The sequence below is a fragment of the Cherax quadricarinatus genome, chromosome 15 (assembly GCF_038502225.1).
Source record: "Cherax quadricarinatus isolate ZL_2023a chromosome 15, ASM3850222v1, whole genome shotgun sequence".
NCBI classification, from domain to species: Eukaryota; Metazoa; Arthropoda; class Malacostraca; order Decapoda; family Parastacidae; genus Cherax; species Cherax quadricarinatus.
In genome coordinates this window covers 23,722,743-23,741,777 of record NC_091306.1, presented here as the reverse complement: position 1 = coordinate 23,741,777, position 19,035 = coordinate 23,722,743, and the positions used below count along the sequence as shown (strand labels likewise).

The 19,035-nt window shown below is 40.4% G+C and overlaps 1 protein-coding gene across 2 annotated transcripts in view; it reads right to left on the bottom strand.

Moving 5' to 3' along the window:
* The window catches only part of LOC128692007 (NF-X1-type zinc finger protein NFXL1), a 204,499-nt gene that overhangs the window by 37,432 nt on the left and 148,032 nt on the right, over window positions 1-19,035 (bottom strand). For both annotated transcript variants that reach the window (XM_070085222.1, XM_070085223.1), the window contains 2 exons: window positions 856-945; window positions 518-727 (listed from right to left, as the gene is read on the bottom strand). In XM_070085222.1, coding sequence (XP_069941323.1) covers window positions 518-727; window positions 856-945 — 300 coding nt within the window. The remainder of the gene's footprint in view (window positions 1-517; window positions 728-855; window positions 946-19,035) is intronic.

Genomic DNA, 19,035 nt, shown 5'->3' with positions numbered 1-19,035 from the left:
AGTGAGGAGATGCTGTATTCATAACTTTAAAAAGCTTAAAACTTTGAAAAGTTTCCAAAGAGAATCCAGACACCTAGCTCATGGAGCATATAAACAAACTGAGAGAAAGAGTTTGCTGCCGGATGCCATAATAGCGAGTCAGGAGCCACATAAATGAATTTTTGGGTATAATTTGAAACGTCTATATTAGCAAAGCACTGTAAGGCAGGGCTCTCCTGTACAGTTCACAAAACAAACCTAAAATTATCAACCTTACACCTATGACTGGTTTCAAGTATTTTTAGTCTGTCAGCCTGGTTGTAGGCCAGGTTTACCTACTGACTGCCTGATTAGCCAGGTTATTCCTGAACGCTTCCAGCATGCCTACATGCAATTACCTGATTGATCAAGTATATTCTACAGGAATTTTTCTTGTTTCTTTGTTTCAGCAATATTGCTTTTCAACTTAAATGTGCCTATATTTGTCAGTGTATTCTGTATAACTATCTTGCTTTATATCAAAACAAAATACACCAACCTTTGAGCAAGATGCTTCACATGGTGCACAGTTGGATCCAGCTCTCTTGCCATCTGGTGCATTCTCAACTATGTGACACTCCCGTTCACATGTGTGGTTTGTGCAGGCAAGAAGACGTCCACATTTCCTCCCACAGGAGTATGGCCGAAGGTCACTGCAAGGCCAGTTTGGGTTTTCATGTTGGCCAAAGCAAGTTGTTGGTACTGGCATCTAAAATGGTTGTGTGATAAATATTAGCAGATGAAAATAAATAATTATGTGCATCATTTAATTTTGTTAAAAGATAAAGTATTTGAATAACAGTGTTTAACTTTTGCTACAATCATACGTAAACACACCTTACAAGGAGGACATGGCTTCTTTTGGATCTCAATATGAGGAGCAACGACTGGTTCCCAAGGTCCTGCTCTCTTCTTGGTGTCAACAATCTTCAAAGTAAAATAAAACTATATGGCATAAATTTTAGCCTCTTTCTCACGAAATACAGCGGTACCTCGGAATATGAACAGCTCAAAACTCAAACCATTATGTAAGTGTATTTATGTAAGTGCTTTTGTAAGTGTATTTTTGAGGGTCTGAAATGGATTAATCTAATTTACATTATGCCTTATGGGAACAAATTCGTTCAGTATTGGCACTCGAACAGCCTTCTGGAACGAATTAAGTTCATATCCCAAGGTACCACTGTATAGTAATGAAAAAGATAATTATTCAGATTACTTATCTCCCTCCATACATATGTACAGCACATTTTCCATGAGTTTTTCAATAATTTTCATATTAACCCTTTCACTGTTAAGACTCCTGCTCATAAACTTGCTCTCAGTGTTAAAAAAAAAAAAAAAATCTTATCAAAATCTTTTTTTTTAATAAGTCGCCTGTCTCCCACCAAGGCAGGGTGACCCAAAAAGAAAGAAAATCACCAAAAAGAAAACACTTTCATCATCATTCAACACTTTCACCTCACTCACACATAATCACTGTTTTTGCAGAGGTGCTCAGAACACAACAGTTTAGAAGCATATACGTATAAAGATACACAACATATCCCTCCAAACTGCTAATATCCCGAACCCCTCCTTTAGAGTGCAGGCATTATACTTCCCATTTCCAGGACTCAAGTCCAGCTATACAAAAATAACCAGTTTACACAAATAACCCACACATAAAAGAGAAGCGTACAACGACGTTTCGGTCCGACTTGGACCATTGACAAAGTCACACTAACCAGAAGTGGAGCAGGACGGCTATATATAGGCAGGAAGAGGTGGTGGTAGTAGTAGTAGTACAAGAATGGTATATAATACCGACAAGATGAAATTAAGACACATGCGCAACACCCGGGCATCCCTATCGTAGACGTTTCGCCATCCAGCCAGCCACTGGATGGCGAAACGTCCACAACGAAGACAACCAGACGCCGCACATGTGTCTTAATTTCACCAGTAGTTGTAGTAGTAGTAGTAGTAGAAGAGGTAGTAGTAGTGGTAGTGGTAGAAGTGGGAAATAAGGAGGACGAGCCAGTCAAACACAAAGGAAGGGGAGCACTGCAAGAGAGCTTGGTGCCCACTGAGGGAGAGCAAGCGCACAGAGGTGCGTGAAAGGGGAAGTGGTGAAATAAATGAAGAAGGAACAGAAACATGAGACAGAAGAGAGAAAGACAACCCAGAGGAGAAAAGGAAAGAGGAAAAGGGAAGAGGGAGAAGAAAAAGAAAAAGAAAAAATGAGGAGTCAGGTTAAGTCATGGGTGTTCTGAAGTTTGGAGCATTTTACAATGTAGTGGGAGAGGAAGGCATCTACAGAGACGAAGCCAGGGCTAAGGTTCATACAAGGAAAGTTGTGTATTAGAGAGGATTCACCTAGCTCTCTTGCAGTGCTCCCCTTCCTTTGTATTTGACTGGCTCGTCCTCCTTATTTCCCACTTCTACCACTACCACTACTACTACCTCTTCTACTACTACTACTACTACTACTACTACTACAACTACTGATGAAATTAAGACACATGTGCGGCATCTGGTTGTCTTTGTTGTGGACGTTTCGCCATCCAGTGGCTGGCTGGATGGCGAAACGTCTACGATAGGGATGCCCGGGTGTTGTGCATGTGTCTTAATTTCATCTTGTCGGTATTATATACCATTCTTGTACTACTACTACTACTACTGCCACCACCTCTTCCTGCCTATATATAGCCGTCCTGCTCAACTTCTGGTTAGTGTGACTTTGTCAATGGTCCAAGTCAGACCGAAACGTCGTCATAAGCTTCTCTCTTTTATGTGCGGGTTATTTGTGTATCGTTCCAGTCACGGTATTGTGCATTTTTTGTTAATTATAACCAGTTTCCCTGAATCCCTTCACTAAATATTTCCCTGCTCACACTCCAACAGATCATCAGGTCCCAAATACCATTCGTCTCCATTCACTCCCATCAAACACGCTCATGTACGCCTGCTGGAAGTCCAAGCCCATTGCCCACAAAACCTCCCTTACCCCTTCCTTCCAACCTTTTTGAGGATGACCCCTACCCCGCCTTCCTTCCCCTACAGATTTATATGCTCTCCACGTCATTCTACTTTGATCCATTCTCTCTAAATGACCAAACCACCTCAACAACCCCTCTTCAGCCCTTTGACTAATACTTTTATTAACTCCCACACCTTCTCCTAATTTCCACACTCTGAATTTTCTGCATAATATTTACACCACACACTGCCCTTAGACAGGACATCTCCACTGCCTCCAACCGCCTCCTCGCTGCTGCATTCACAACCCAAGCTTCACACCCATATAAGAGTGTTGGTACTACTATACTTTCATACATTCCCTTATTTGCCTCCATAGATAACATTTTTTGTCTTCACATATACCTCAATGCACCACTCACCTTTTTTCCCTCATCACTTCTATGATTAACCTCATCCTTCATAAATCCATCTGCCGACACATCAACTCCCAAGTATCTGAAAACATGCACTTCTTCCATACTCCTCCTCCCCAATATGATACCCAATTTTTCTTTATCTAAATCATTTGATACCCTCATCACCTTACTCTTTTCTATGTTCACTTTCAACTTTCTACCTTTACACACACTCCCAAACTCATCCACTAACCTTTGCAATTTTTCTTTAGAATCTCCCATAAGCACAGTATCATCAGCAAAAAGCAACTGTGTCAATTCCCATTTTGCATTTAATTCCCCATAATTTAATCCCACCCCTCTCCTGAAGACCCTAGCATTTACTTCTTTTACAACCCCATCTATAAATATATTAACCCTTTCAGGGTCCAAGGCCCAAATCTGGAGTCACGCACCAGTGTCCAAAAATTTAAAAAAAAAAAATTTGTTATTTTTTCTTATGAAATCGTAGAGAATCTTTTTGTGAAGGTAATAAAACAAAAAGTAGGAAATTTGGTGGAAAATTGACGAAATTATGCTCTCGCGAATTTTGATGTGTCAGCGATATTTACGAATCGGCGATTTTGCCGACTTTGACTCCCATTTTAGGCCAATTACATTATTCCAATCAACCAAATTCTTAGCTATTTCACTAGTATTACTTCTATTCTATCGATTGAGCACAAGAAATCGCCAAGTCATCTGTTTCAACTACAAAATAAAGTGATCGGAAAATGTTAATTTGGCCAATTTAACACAAAGTTCAAAATATTCCAATTTCAAAATAGGGTCCAGAATGAACAATGTAGGCATTCCTGGCACTAAACTAACAGTTCCTCTGTTCATTAGTTATGTTTTGAGGCTTTACAAATAAATTCCATTTTGATTTTTTATTCACATAATGAATTTTTATTCACACCAAAAAATAGAAGATTTACTGTTATGCAATACTGTAATAATTGTATAAATATCATCACCATATTTGTGAATGTATATTAGACCCACCAGCTGACGTGTATTAGACGTGTGAGGTCGTTTGTTTACTCTTGAATATCGGCAAAAATTTAACATTTCTGCTAATTTGAGCTCAGTTTCAAGCCATTTCCAGTGCTAAAACCAATCAAAATCATCTCTATTTCTGTAATATGTCTTCCATTCTATCAAATGAGACCAAGAAATCGCAAATACAACTATAAAAAACATACGAAAAAACACTGCAAAGTTGCTGTTTTAATCGAAAAATCATGATTTCATTTTTTTTCTCTCATTATACACAGTGTGCTGCAGGATCTGTTTTATGTGGTGCACACATACCACATAGATGTATTCTCTCATATCTAGGCCCAAATGTACCACTCACAGTTTATCAGAGTGAGCTGAGCTCATGGCGTAGATCTACGGTTTGGACCCTGAATGTAAAGCCGTAGATCTACGGGACGGACCCTGAAAGGGTTAAACAACCATGGTGACGTTACACATTCCTGTCTAAGACCTACTTTTACTGGGAAGTAGTCTCTCTCTCTTCTACACACCCTAACCTGAGCCTCACTATCCTCATAAAAGCTCTTTACAGCATTTAATAACTTACCACCTATTATACAGTGGACCCCCGGTTAACGATTTTAATCCGTGCAAGAGGGATAATTGTTATGCGAAATAATCGTTATGCGAATGAATTTTCCCCATAAGAAATAATGGAAATAAAATTAATCCGTGCAAGACGCCCAAAAGTATGAAAAAATTTTTTTTTTACCACATGAAATGTTAATTTTAATACACACAAACTGAAAAAGGCATGCACAATTACATGACACTTACTTTTATTGAAGATCTGGTGATGATTGATGGGATGGGAGGAGGGGAGAGCATTATCTTCTTACTGTTTAGAAGGGGAATCCCCTTCCATTACGACTTGAGGTAGCAAGTCCTTTTCCGGGGTTACTTCCCTTCTTCTTTTAATGCCACTAGGACCAGCTTGAGAGTCACTGGACCTCTGTCGCACAACAAATCTGTCCATAGAGCTCTGTACCTCCCGTTCCTTTACGATTTGTCTAAAATGGGCCACAACATTGTCATTGAAATAGTCACCAGCACGGCTTGCAACAGCTGTGTCAGGGTGATTTTCATCTATAAAGGTTTGCAGTTCAACCCACTGTGCACACATTTCCTTAATCTTTGAAGTAGGCACAATGGATTCCACAACTGGCATAGGCTTCTCAGGGTTAGCCCCAAACCCTTCAAAATCTTTCTTAATTTCCATACTAATTCTCACCCTTTTTACCACAGGGTTGGCACTAGAAGCTTTCTTGGGGCCCATGGTCACTTATTTTCCAGAAACAGCACCGAAAACACTGTAATAATACGAAATATTCCGAGTGTATGCTTGGATGTTACCGCGGAGGCTGGCTGGTAAACAATGGGACGGGCGGCACATGTGAGGGCACATTGGACGCGTCTCGGACGAAAATCGGTGAGCGGGTTTTTAATCGGTATGCGCGGCAAAAATTTTGCGATAAAAGTAAGCGGTATGCGGAAAAATCGCTATGTGATGCCATCGTTATGCGGGGGTCCACTGTATATACTTGCAACATCTGCCACATTGCTCCCCTATCCACTCTATCATATGCCTTTTCTAAATCCATAAATGCAATAAAAACTTCCCTACCTTTATCTAAATACTGTTCACATATATGCTTCAATGTAAACACTTGATCTACACATCCCCTACTCACTCTGAAACCTCCTTGCTCATCTGCAATCCTACATTCTGTCTTACCTCTAATTCTTTCAATTATAACCCTACCGTACACTTTTCCTGGTATACTCAGTAAACTTATTCCTCTATAATTTTTACAATCTCTTTTGTCCCCCTTCCCTTTACGTAAAGGGACTACACATGCTCTCTGCCAATCCCTAGGTACCTTCCCCTCTTTCATACATTTATTAAACAATAATACCAACCACTCCAACACCCCTGTTTTTAATATTTCTGTCTTGATCCCGTCAGTTCCAGCTGCTTTAGCCCCTTTCATTCTACGTAATGCCTCACGCACCTCCCCCACACTCACATCCTGTTCTTCACTCATAAAAGATGGTATACCTCCCTGGCCAGTGCATGAAATTACCGCTTCCCTTTCTTCGTCGACATTTAAAAGTTCCTCAAAATATTCTTGCCATCTACCCAAAGCCTCCATCTCCCCATCTAATAACTCCCCTACTCTGTTTTTAACTGACAAATCCATTCGTTCTCTAGGCTTTCTTAACTTGTTTAACTCACTCCAAAATTTTTTCTTATTTTTATTAAAATTCCTTGACAGTGCCTCTCCCACTCTATCATCTGCTCTCCTTTTGCACTCACTCACCACTCTCTTCACCTTTCTTTTACTCTCCATATACTCTACTTTTCTTATAACACTTCTGCTTTGTAAAAACCTCTAATAATATAACTTTTTCTCTTTTATCACACCCTTTACTTCATCATTCCACCAATTACTCCTCTTTCCTCCTGCACCCACCCTCCTATAACCACAAACTTCTGCCCCACATTCTAATACTGCATTTTTAAAACTATTCCAACCCTCGTCAACCCCCTACTACTCATACTTGCACCAGCCCACCTTTCTGCCAATAGTTGCTTATATCTCACTCAAACTTCCTCCTCCCTTAGTTTATACACTTTCACCTCCCTCTTGCTTGTTGTTGTCATTTTCCTCATTTCCTATCTACCTCTTACTCTAACTGTAGCTACAACTAAATAACGATATGATATATCAGTTGCCCCTCCATAAACGTTGTGAAGGCTTACTCAGCCCTGTAACAACTTCTGTCAGTATTACTAAGGCTGGCTCCTCCTCAGGAAAATTAACCCTTTGAGGGTTTTTGACGTACTAGTACGCATAAATTCTAGCGGCCTCAAATCTAGTGGGAGAAAGCTGGTAGGCCTTCATATGAAAGAATGGGTCTATGTGGTCAGTGTGCACAGTAAAAAAAATCCTGCAGCACACAGTGCATAATGAGAAAAAAAAAACTTTGACCATTTTTTTGGAATAAATCAGCGACTTTGCAGTGTATTTTCGTATGATATTTGTTGTTGTATTCTAGTTTTCTTGGTCTCATTTTATAGAATGGAAGACATATTACAGAAATTGAGATGATTTTGACTGGTTTTACAATGAAAGGTGCCTTGAAATTGAGCTCGAAGTAGCAGAAATGTTCGATTTTTACCAAACTTCAAAAGTAAACAAATTGTGCCAAGCGTGCAATACACGTCAACTGGTGAGTCTAATATTCTTTCACAAGTGCACCAATAATATTTATACCATTTTTTACACTAATGCAGTAGTCTGCATAACAGTAAATCTTATATTTTTTGTGAGAATAAAAATTCAATGTGGAAAGCAAAAGAATATAAGAGGGGCCTTGAGACGTGACTAATGACTAGAGCAAATGTCATTTTAGTGCCAGGAATGTCTTTCTTGTTTATTCTGAACCCTATTCGGAAATTGGCATCTTTTGAAATTTGTGTGAAATTGGCAAAATTGCTAAATTCTGACCACTGTACTGGATAGTTGAATTTCATAAATGGGTGGTTTCTTGCACCCATTCGATAGAAGAAATGGAGTTCTAGCGAAATATTCATGTTTTTTGTCGACTAGTACAGTGAAATTGGCCGAAAATGGGGCTCAAAGTGGGCAAAATCGCCGATGCTTAAACATCTCCGAGACCGCTAACTTTGCGAGAGCATAATTCCGTAAGTTTTCTATCAAATTTCAAACTTTTGGTGTCTTTATGATCGGGAAAAGATTCTCTAACTTTTCATAAGAGAAAATATTTTTTTTTTTTTTTAAATTTGGCCGACCCTGAGAACGAGTTTCGGAGAGGGCCTGTCGACCCTCAAAGGGTTAAAACATCTTCCAACTTTTTAGACCTTCTTAGAAGGACAATCTGGACGTTTATGTCCCTTAACACCACACAAATGACAAACAGGAATAAAAGAAGTCACTTTACTTTCCACTAGAGGCTTTGATTTCTTAAGGTCTGATGAACCCTTGCCCTTAGGGTTCGATCCCTTTAGGTCTTTATAGGAATTGTGAGCCTCAGCATACAAGTCAGCGGCCTCAGCAACTTCCTCAGCTTTAATCAGATTATGTTCTCTAATGAATGTTCTTATCTGGTGGGGAAGAGCTGTCAGGAACTGGTCAGCAACCATGAAGTCTCGAAGAGATTCATAACTGTGATCAATTCCTGAACTCTCTATCCAAAAGTCGAACAAACAAAAAAGTGTTACCTGTAACTGCTGAAAGTTCTGGCCAGGCTGTAAGGTGGCATACCTGAAATCTTTCCTGTAAGAATTAGTGGTTTTTTATATGCTTTAAGGATTGCCTTCTTCAATAGGTTATAATTACATATGATGTCCTGCGACAAAGTTGCATAGATATTCGAGGCTGTACCAGAAAATAACATTCCTAACCTAGTAGCCCAGGTGTCAGCAGGCCATTCACAGAGGGTAGCGGTATTTTCAAGCCTGACGATGTATGAAGTAATGTCTTCACCCTCTGTGAAGGGAGGTAAATTAGGTGTTGGAATATGTGCACTAGCTGCATGATGTTCAATTACTCCTTCCTCTAATTGTTGTTGTGTAAGAGTTAACTTTTTATTCTCTAATTCAAGGCGAGCTTTTTCGAGCTCGCGATCCTTTTCTCTCTCTATTAACTCAAGTTCTCTAGCTTTTTCCTCACGTTCTCTAGCTTTTTCCTCAACTTCTCTATCCTTTGCTCTTTCCTCAAGTTCTCTTAATTTAACTTGTTCCTCACGTACTTTAGCTTGTTCCTCACGTACTCTAGCTCTCTCCTCACGATCAAGTCTATCACGCTCCTTTTTGTCTTCTCTCTCTCTTTCTATCTTGGTTTTCTCTTTCAATTCGATCTCTCTCCTTTTTATCCTCTCTTTTTCTTTCTAACTGTCTTTCGTGATTCTCTCTCTCTTTCTTTCTCTCTCCTTATTCTCTTCTCTTTCGATTCTCTCTCTCTCTCTTTCAAGTCTTTCCTGGATCTTAGCACTAATGAAAGATTCTAAATTTTTCCCTGTTATTCCTAACTTACTTCCAGCGTTCATCCAAAACTGGTATTCCTCCATACTTGCAAGAATAACTTAAACTACCAGGGGAAAAATGAAACGGGTATATCAAAGAAAACGGAGAGTTCAATTCCTGCTCCGCTCAAACTGTAAATAAACCAGAGGGATCGATCCCTGCTTCAATTAAACAATGTATTAATGAAAACGAAGGGTTCTATGCCAGCTCCGAGCAAACAGTAAGTAGAATGGGGTCACTTGACCATCCAATCTTCTCACCCACAAATCAAGTGTGTCCTACGACAGTTCCCTTGATATAATAAAGAGCTCAATGAAACAAATTGTCACTGGAAAATCTCGGGTCCCTAGAGTCTAATCCTCCAAAGTGTTTCAAGCTCGAAAAGGTGGCAGAATTAAATATTATATCCTGCCTGACTTGACTTACAATAAATTGAGACTATAACAATCACCAAATCTTTTAAATACCTGTACTGTAGTCCTACCATAGAGAATGATTACTCATGGCTGGTGGTAACCATCTGTGGTATGCGACGTTGAAGTTCCAATGGTAGATTCGATATGGAATTGAATCTTGATTCAGTAGAGTTGATCCTGGCAAGGTCGCCACTTGTGAAGGCTTACTCAGCCCTGTAACAACTTCAGTCAGTATTACTAAGGCTGGCTCCTCCTCAGGAAAATTAATGCATAGAAAAAGAATAAAAACTGACAAACAACAGTTTATTATTTAGAAAATATAAAATATAAAACACTTAAATATGAAATATTGATCCTACATTAAAGAAAATGAAAAATGAAAAATATAAATGATATCTGATTTCAACGCTAATATATATAAAACTTGGGTGTCTGGTGTTGGTGACACTGCGTGTTGTTGAAATCGTAGCCATTGCTGATGATGTGGGGGGAGGGGGTAGCAGGTGTTGGTGACCACCACTGGCGCGTTCTTCACAGAGTATAGCCGTGTGTAATTACTTCAGATGACAGGAAAACAGGTTCGTTACCACTGCTATGATGAGGGGTTAGGTCCTGTGTTGGCTTACATAACAGGTAATTAGACTAAACATGGGACGTCTCAGGACGTTAGTCCGTCTCCTATTCTTCTCGTTGGTTGGCAGGTGACCCTCTCTGTCATTCCAAGCTGTAATGAGAGACAGATTACCCACTGCTTAAGAAATCACCCTCCATAAGTACAATACCTAAAAGATGTGGTGATTATTAAAACATTTAACAGATAAAGAATGAAAGGACTAAGTTAATTATTGGTCAAAAGTGAAGCTTTCAACCAATAAGTCCACTAAAATATGATCAGGCGTGTACTTACAGTAGTGTTGGGAGCTGTGAGTCGAGTGATTTACTGTTTGATCGGAACCCCACACGTCACCTTTCGGGGGGGGGGGGAGAGGGAGGGGAAGGGATAGCGGGAGCTAGACTGACCCCACCTTAACAAGTAGCCGGCAATGAAACTATTGTTACTATACACTCCCTCGCTACTCCCATCTATTGAACTTTTCCCTCACAAACGTGTACATCCTGGAGCCTACCCATCAACCTTTTATCCACCAATACATAATCTAACAAACTACTTCCATTACGTGCTATATCATACCTTGTATATTTATTTATCCTCTTCTTCATAAAATATGTATTACTTATTACCAAACCTCTTTCTACACATAGCTCAATTAAAGGCTCCCCATTTTCATTTACCCCTGGCACCCCAAATTTACCTACTACTCCCTCCACAACATTTTTGCCCACTTTAGCATTGAAATCCCCAACCACCATTACTCTCACACTTGGTTCAAAACTCCCCATGCATTCACTCAACATTTCCCAAAATCTCTCTCCTCTACACTTCTCTCTTCTCCAGGTGCATATACGCTTACTATAACCCACTTTTCACATCCAACCTTTATTATACATTTGTAGTCCCTCTTTTCCTGCCATAACTTATCCTTCAACATTATTGCTACTCCTTTAGCTCTAACTCTAATTGAAACCCCTGACCTAATCCCATTTATTCCTCTCCACTGAAACTCTCCCACCCCCTTCAGCTTTGTTTCACTTAAAGCCAGGACATCCAGCTTCTTCTCATTCATAACATCCACAATGATCTCTTTCTTATCATTTGCACAACATCCATGCATATTCAGACTTCCCACTTTGACAATTTTCTTCTCATTCTATTTAGTAATTATTACAGAAAAAGGGGTTACTAGCCCATTGTTCCCGGCATTTTAGTTGACTTTTACAACACGCATGGCTTACGGAGGAAAGATTCTTATTCCACTTCCCCATGGATATAAAAGGAAAAGTAATAAGACCAAGACCTATTAAGATAAAATCAAAGAAAACTCAGATGAGTGTGTATAAATAAACATGTGCATGTATGTGTAGTGTGACCTAAGTGTATGTAGAAGTAGCAAGACATACCTGTAATCTTACATATTTAACAGACAGACAAAAGACACCAGCAATCCTACCATCATGTAAAACAATTACAGGCTTTCATTTCACACTCACGACAGTAGTACCCCCCCTCCTGGGTGGTTGCTGTCTACCAACCTACTACCTATAAGAATATTTTGTGAGTGTTTAAAAAAAAAATTGCAATCAGTACTTACTGAGATACAGAGGTGTGAAGTTGGCAGAAAGTGAACCGCTGATGGCAACAGTGGCGACTGCTGCTTACTTGGTTATATTATTTTTAACTTTATTCTTTTTTTTCTTTTATTTTTTAATATTTTATTTTTTTCAAGTAACTTTTGTAGCCTGTGAGACCAATATAATGCATAATGTATATACAGTGGACCCTCAGATATAAACCATTCCGGATATCAGCCAAATTGAATTTCAGCCGCTTTTTTGGCCGAAATTCTATCCTGGATTTCGGCCAGCAACTCGGAAATTGGCCGTATTGGATGCGTCCGCTTGCCACACATTTCGTCATAATCCACTGTTTTTTTTGAGAAATAAGCCACCATGGGCCCAAAGAAACACATTACATAGTATTTAAAAACATGCAATGTTTATATGCAATGTATGTTTAATAATAATCACTCTTGGGCACATATACAGTGGACCCCCGCATAACGATATTAATCTGTTCCTGAGAGCTCATTGTTATGCGAAATTATCGTTATGCGAATGAATTTTCCCCATAAGAAATAATGGAAATCAAATTAATCCGTGCAAGACACCCCAAAGTATGAAAAAAAAAAATTTTACCACATGAAATATTAACCCTTTGACTGTCGAAGGGCCCAATCCTGAAGTGTCTCCTGGTGTCCCAAAATATTCGAAAAAAAAAAAAATTATTTTTTCTTATGAAAATGTTAAGATTATTTTTCTGATTGTTTTAGTCCCAAAAAAATTTTTTTCCCATCAGTACTTACCGAGATATAGAGGCATGAAGTTTGCAGAAAATGAGCCGCGTATGGCAACAGCGGCGACTGCCGCTCACCCGGTAAACTTTAGTTTACTTGTATTTGAAGGTTTGTTGTTTTTTTCACTATTTTATTTTTTCACATAACTTATGTGGCCTGTGAGACCAAAGTAAGGTGCAATGTACATATATACACTCATTGTATACAACACAATAAGCACACAAACATAATTATCAATATATTGTTTACAAAACTTGTTTACAAAAACAAACAATACAAAAAAATTTTTATTACTATTGTTCTTTAATATATATACCAATATACAGTCACTGAACATACTCCTAGAAGTTCTGCAGCTTGTGGAACTCTGTGAAACATGGTGTCATACACAGTGGTGTTTTACACTCCTCACACATAAAACATGGTGTCATACACAGTGGTGTTTTACACTCTCACACATAAAACATGGTGTCATACACAATGGTGTTTTACACACTCACACATAAAATCAGTGTGTGTGCATTTTTGTTGAATTTTTTTTTATGTGCAAAGACAAAACACCTCGTCTGAGCAGCTTTCTTCAAAGTATTAGCAGGCAGTTGTGTTATGTAGTTATCCTAGGTAAATGGTTAGTGTGTCATCATTCCTTCCTAATTTCCTTCATTCCTTTCCTACCTGGAGGCTACCTGGAGGGCATTCCACCTCTCTTCCTACATTCCTTCATCTGTCCTTCATTACTTTTTTTCCTTCCTTTCATCTAGTCCTTCCTTCATTCCTGCCTTCCCTTCTTGCTTCTGGTTTCTATAATATATATACACATATATCGTCACTAGATACTTTCATAAAACTCCTATTATCACCCTTCAGCAAGCTTGTCTTGTGTGCGAGTGTGTGCTTATAATTGTTTTGAGTCAGGAGTCGGCAGCTGTCAAAGTGACATATTGTCTCATTAGTATCTCCCCTACCGCCTGTCAAAACAATGGGGTCGGATGCTGCTTCCCCCTCCATTCTATCTAATTATCTTTCTCCCTCATTCTATCTCTTTCAATCTGTCTCTCTTTCTCTCTCTCTGTCTATCTCTGGTACAGGTACACATAAATACAACTATACATAGTGTAAATTACCTAGGATAACCCAAAAAATCCAGACAAAGTGCTATACCCTGCTTGAAGATGTGATGACACAGTCTTGTGGCTCTCTCTGAGACAGAGCTAGACGGATAGACAGGGAGTTTGGCAGACAGACAAATAGACAGACAAATGTTTGTTCGTCGTCATCTCCTCCTCCTCCTCCTCCTTCTCCTCCTCCTCTTCCTCCTCCTCCTCCTCTTCCTCCTCCTTCTTCTCCTTCTCCTCCTGGCTCTTGACAGATGGACAGCTGCCCCCCTCCCTCCACCCTCGTTTACGCTCATCAAAGGTCAGCTCTTATCAGATGTTATCTCCCCTTATCTTGTCACTGTCATGGGGTGAACTGTTTTCATGCCTCAAGGGAACATATTGTTACATATTATTAGGTATTAGGTATTAGGTATTATTATTATTATTATTATTATTATTATTATTATTCTTCTTCTTCTTCTTCTTCTTCTTCTTCTTCTTCTTCTTCTTCTTCTTCTTCTTCTTCTTCTTCTTCTTCTTCTTCTTCTTCTTCTTCTTCTTCTTCTTCTTCTTCTTCTTCTTCTTCTTCTTCTTCTTCTTCTTCTTTCTTCTTCTTCTTCTTTCTTCTTCTTCTTCTTCTTCTTCTTCTTCTTCTTCTTCTTCTTCTTCTTCTTCTTCTTCTTCTTCTTCTTCTTCTTCTTCTTCTTCTTCTTCTTCTTCTTCTTCTTCTTCTTCTTCTTCTTCTTCTTCTTCTTCTTCTTCTTCTTCTTCTTCTTCTTCTTCTTCTTCTTCTTCTTCTTCTTCTTCTTCTTCTTCTTCTTCTTCTTCTTCTTCTTCTTCTTCTTCTTCTTCTTCTTCTTCTTCTTCTTCTTCTTCTTCTTCTTCTTCTTCTTCTTCTTCTTCTTCTTCTTCTTCTTCTTCTTCTTCTTCTTCTTCTTCTTCTTCTTCTTCTTCTTCTTCTTCTTCTTCTTCTTCTCTTCTTCTCTTCTTCTTCTTCTTCCTCTTCTTCCTTCTTCCTTCTTCTTCTTCTTCTTCTTCTTCTTCTTCTTCTTCTTCTTCTTCTTCTTCTTCTTCTTCTTCTTCTTCTTCTTCTTCTTCTTCTTCTTCTTCTTCTTCTTCTTCTTCTTCTTCTTCTTCTTCTTCTTCTTCTTCTTCTTCTTCTTCTTCTTCTTCTTCTTCTTCTTCTTCTTCTTCTTCTTCTTCTTCTTCTTCTTCTTCTTCTTCTTCTTCTTCTTCTTCTTCTTCTTCTTCTTCTTCTTCTTCTTCTTCTTCTTCTTCTTCTTCTTCTTCTTCTTCTTCTTCTTCTTCCTCCTTCCTCCTTCCTCCTTCTTCCTTCTTCTTCTTCCTCTTCCTTCTTCTTTTCCTTCCACCTTCCTTCCTCCTCCTCCTCTCACCTTCCTTCCTCCTCCTCTCACCTTCCTTCCTCCTCCTCCTTCCACCTTCCTCCTCCTCCTTCCACCTCCTCCATCCACCTTCCTCCTCCTCCTTCCACCTTCCTCCTCCTCCTTCCACCTTCCTCCTTCCTCCTTCCACCTTCCTTCCTCCTCCTGCGTCCACCTTCCTCCTCCTACTTCCTCCTTCCTCCTGCTCCTTCCTCCTTCCTCCTCCTCCTTCCACCTTCCTCCTCCTCCTTCCACCTTCCTCCTCCTCCTTCCACCTTCCTCCTCCTCCTCCACCCTTCCTCCTCCTCCCTCCTCCTCCTCCTCCTCCTCCTCCTCCTCCTCCTCCTTCCTCCTCCTCCTTCCTCCTCCTCCTCCTTCCTCCTCCCTCCTCCTTCCTCCTCCCTCCTCCTCCCCTCCTTTCCTCCTCCTCCTCCTCCTCCTCCTCCTTCCTTCCTCCTCCTCCTCCTCCTCCTTCCTCCTCCTCCTCCTCCTCCTCCTCCTCCTCCTCCTCCTCCTCCTCCTCCTCCTCCTCCTCCTCCTCCTCCTCCTCCTCCTCCTCCTTCCTTCCTTCCTTCCTCCTTCCTTCCTTCCTCCTCCTTCCTTCCTTCCTCCTCCTTCTTCCTCCTCCTCTTCCTCCTCCTCCTCCTTCCTTCCTCCTCCTCTTCTTCCTCCTCCTCTTCCTCCTCCTCCTCCTCCACCTCCTGCATTGCTTTTGGTCTCAAACTCCTCGAAATCATGAAATTGATCTTCATTGACACTTCCATCTGTGTTAGAGCATCACTTGGGAAGAGAAGAGTCCCAGATTTGCAGGGAAGTCACATATTTCTTACCGCTAGACATGCTGAAAAAGGACGACTGAAATGGTATTCCCACAGTGCACCACTGGCTCCCCGATTTTTTTTTTATATGGTGCACACTGACCATGGAGACCCATTCTCTCACATGTGGGCCTACCAGCTTTCTCCTGCTTGATTTGAAGCCGCTAGAATTTATGCGTATAGATACGTCAAACACGGTATCTCCTATGACGTACATATACGACCGCGACAGTCAAAGGGTTAATTTTAATACACACAAACTGAAAAAGGCATGCACAGTTACATGACACTTACCTTTATTGAAGATCTGGTGATGATTGATGGGATGGGAGGAGGAGAGAGTCTTAGTGTTTAGAAGGGGAATCCCCTTCCATTAAGACTTGAGGTGTCAAGTCCTTTTCTGGGGTTACTTCCCTTCTTCTTTTAATGCCACTAGGACCAGCTTCAGAGTCACTGGGCTTCTGTCGCACAACATATCTGTCCATAGTGGCGTGTACCTCTCGTTCCATTATGACTTTCCTAAAGTGTTTCACAACAGTGTCAGTGTAATAGTCACCAGCACGGCTTGCAATAGCTGTGTTAGGGTGATTGTCATCAAAAAGGTTTGCACTTTAAGCCACATTCCACACATTTCCTTAATCTTTGAAGTAGGCAACTTCTTCAATTTCTCTCTCCCCTCCTCCGAACCAGTTTCCTCAGGTCTGGCCTCTTGCTGTTGAAGTTGATCTAGCAGCTCATCAGTGGTTAGTTCTTCATAGTCCTCCTCCAACAACTCTTCCACATCATCCCCACTAACCTCCAACCCCAAGGACTTTCCCAATGCCACAATGGATTCCTCAACTGGCATAGGATTCCCAGGGTTAGCCTCAAACCCTTCAAAATAACTTTGGTCTACACATTCTGGCCACAGTTTCTTCCAAGCGGAGTTCAAGGTCCTCTTAGTCACTCCCTCCCAAGCCTTACCTATAAGGTTTACACAATTGAGGATATTAAAGTGCTCTCTCCAAAACTCTCTTAGAATCAATTGAGTTTCTGAGGTCACTACAAAGCACCTTTCAAACAGAGCTTTTGTGTACAGTTTTTTGAAGTTTGCAATAACCTGCTGGTCCATGGTCTGCAGGAGAGGAGTGGTATTAGGAGGCAAAAACTTGACCTTAATGAAGCTCATGTCCCCAGAAAGTCGCTCTGCCACGTCTGTAGGATGACCAGGGGCATTGTCTAACACCAGGAGGCACTTAAGGTCTAATTTCTTTTCAGTTACGTAATCTTTCACATTGGGGGCAAATGCATGGTGTAACCAGTCATAGAAAAAGTCCCTAGTGACCCATGCCTTACTGTTTGCCCTCCACAGCACACACAAATTAGCCTTGAGGATATTCTTTTGCCTGAACGCTCTGGGAGTTTCTGAGTGATACACTAATAAAGGCTTCACTTTGCAATCACCACTAGCATTGGAACACATCAACAGAGTAAGCCTGTCTTTCATAGGCTTATGTCCTGGGAGTGCCTCTTCCTCCTGAGTAATGTACGTCCTGCTTGGCATTTTCTTCCAAAACAGGCCTGTTTCATCACAATTAAACACTTGTTCAGGTTTCAGTCCTTCACTGTCTATGTACTCCTTGAATTCCTGCACATATTTTTCAGCTGCTTTGTGGTCCAAACTGGCAGCCTCACCATGCCTTATCACACTATGTATGCCACTATGCTTCTTAAATCTCTCAAACCAACCTTTGCTGGTCTTAAATTCACTCACATCATCACTAGTTGCAGGCATTTTTTTAATTAAATCCTCATGCAACTTCCTAGCCTTTTCACTTATGATTACTTGAGAGATGCTATCTCCTGCTATCTGTTTTTCATTTATCCATACCAATAAGAGTCTCTCAACATCTTCCATCACTTGCGATCTCTGTTTCGAAAACACAGTTGAACCTTTGGCAAGAACAGCTTCCTTGATTGCCGTTTTGTTGGACACAATAGTAGCGATGGTTGATTGGGGTTTACTATACAACCTGGCCAGCTCGGAGACACGCACTCCACTTTCATACTTAGCAATGATCTCTCTCTTCATCTCTATAGTAATTCTCACCCTTATTCCTGTAGGGTTGGCACTAGAAGCTTTCTTGGGGCCCATGGTCACTTATTTTGCAGATAAAATCACCAAAAACACTGTAATAATACAAGATGTTCCGATTGTATGCTTGGATGTTACTGCGGAGGCTGGCTGGTAAACAATGCCACTGGCAGAACATGTGAGGCTGGCTCAGGCTGCACATTAGACGCGTCTCGGACGAATAGCGTTGAGCGGGTTTTTTAGTGGTATGCGAGGCAAAATCTTAGCGATAAAATGTATCGGTATGCCGATTTAACGTTATGTGATGCCAACGGTATGCGGGGGTCCACTGTATGTCTTATTTTAGGTTAATATAGACATTTTCGTTAATTCATCTACGATATTTTCTTCAAAATTATATAACGAACACGTTATATAGCATATAGCATATAAACATGCAATGTTTATATGCTACTGACTGGTGAGTCGGGTGGAGAGTAAACATTATGTTTTCTCTGATTCAGCATTAGAGAAAACTGTGAATCTGGCGTCTGGCCCAGTCACCACCCTTCATATGCGTTTGTTTACAATTCTCAGCATGAATTATTCATTACTTCTCCCTATGTTTATGATGGCATCTAAAGGTAGTCATTAGAAACAATTAAACTCAGTGAACATGGTAATAATCTGGCTGTGTAGTGTAATAATATAGCTGTGTAGTGTAGCCCAGGGGGGGGGGGGCTACTAACAGGTATGTACCTACATCTACTGCTGCCTACACTGACTTCCT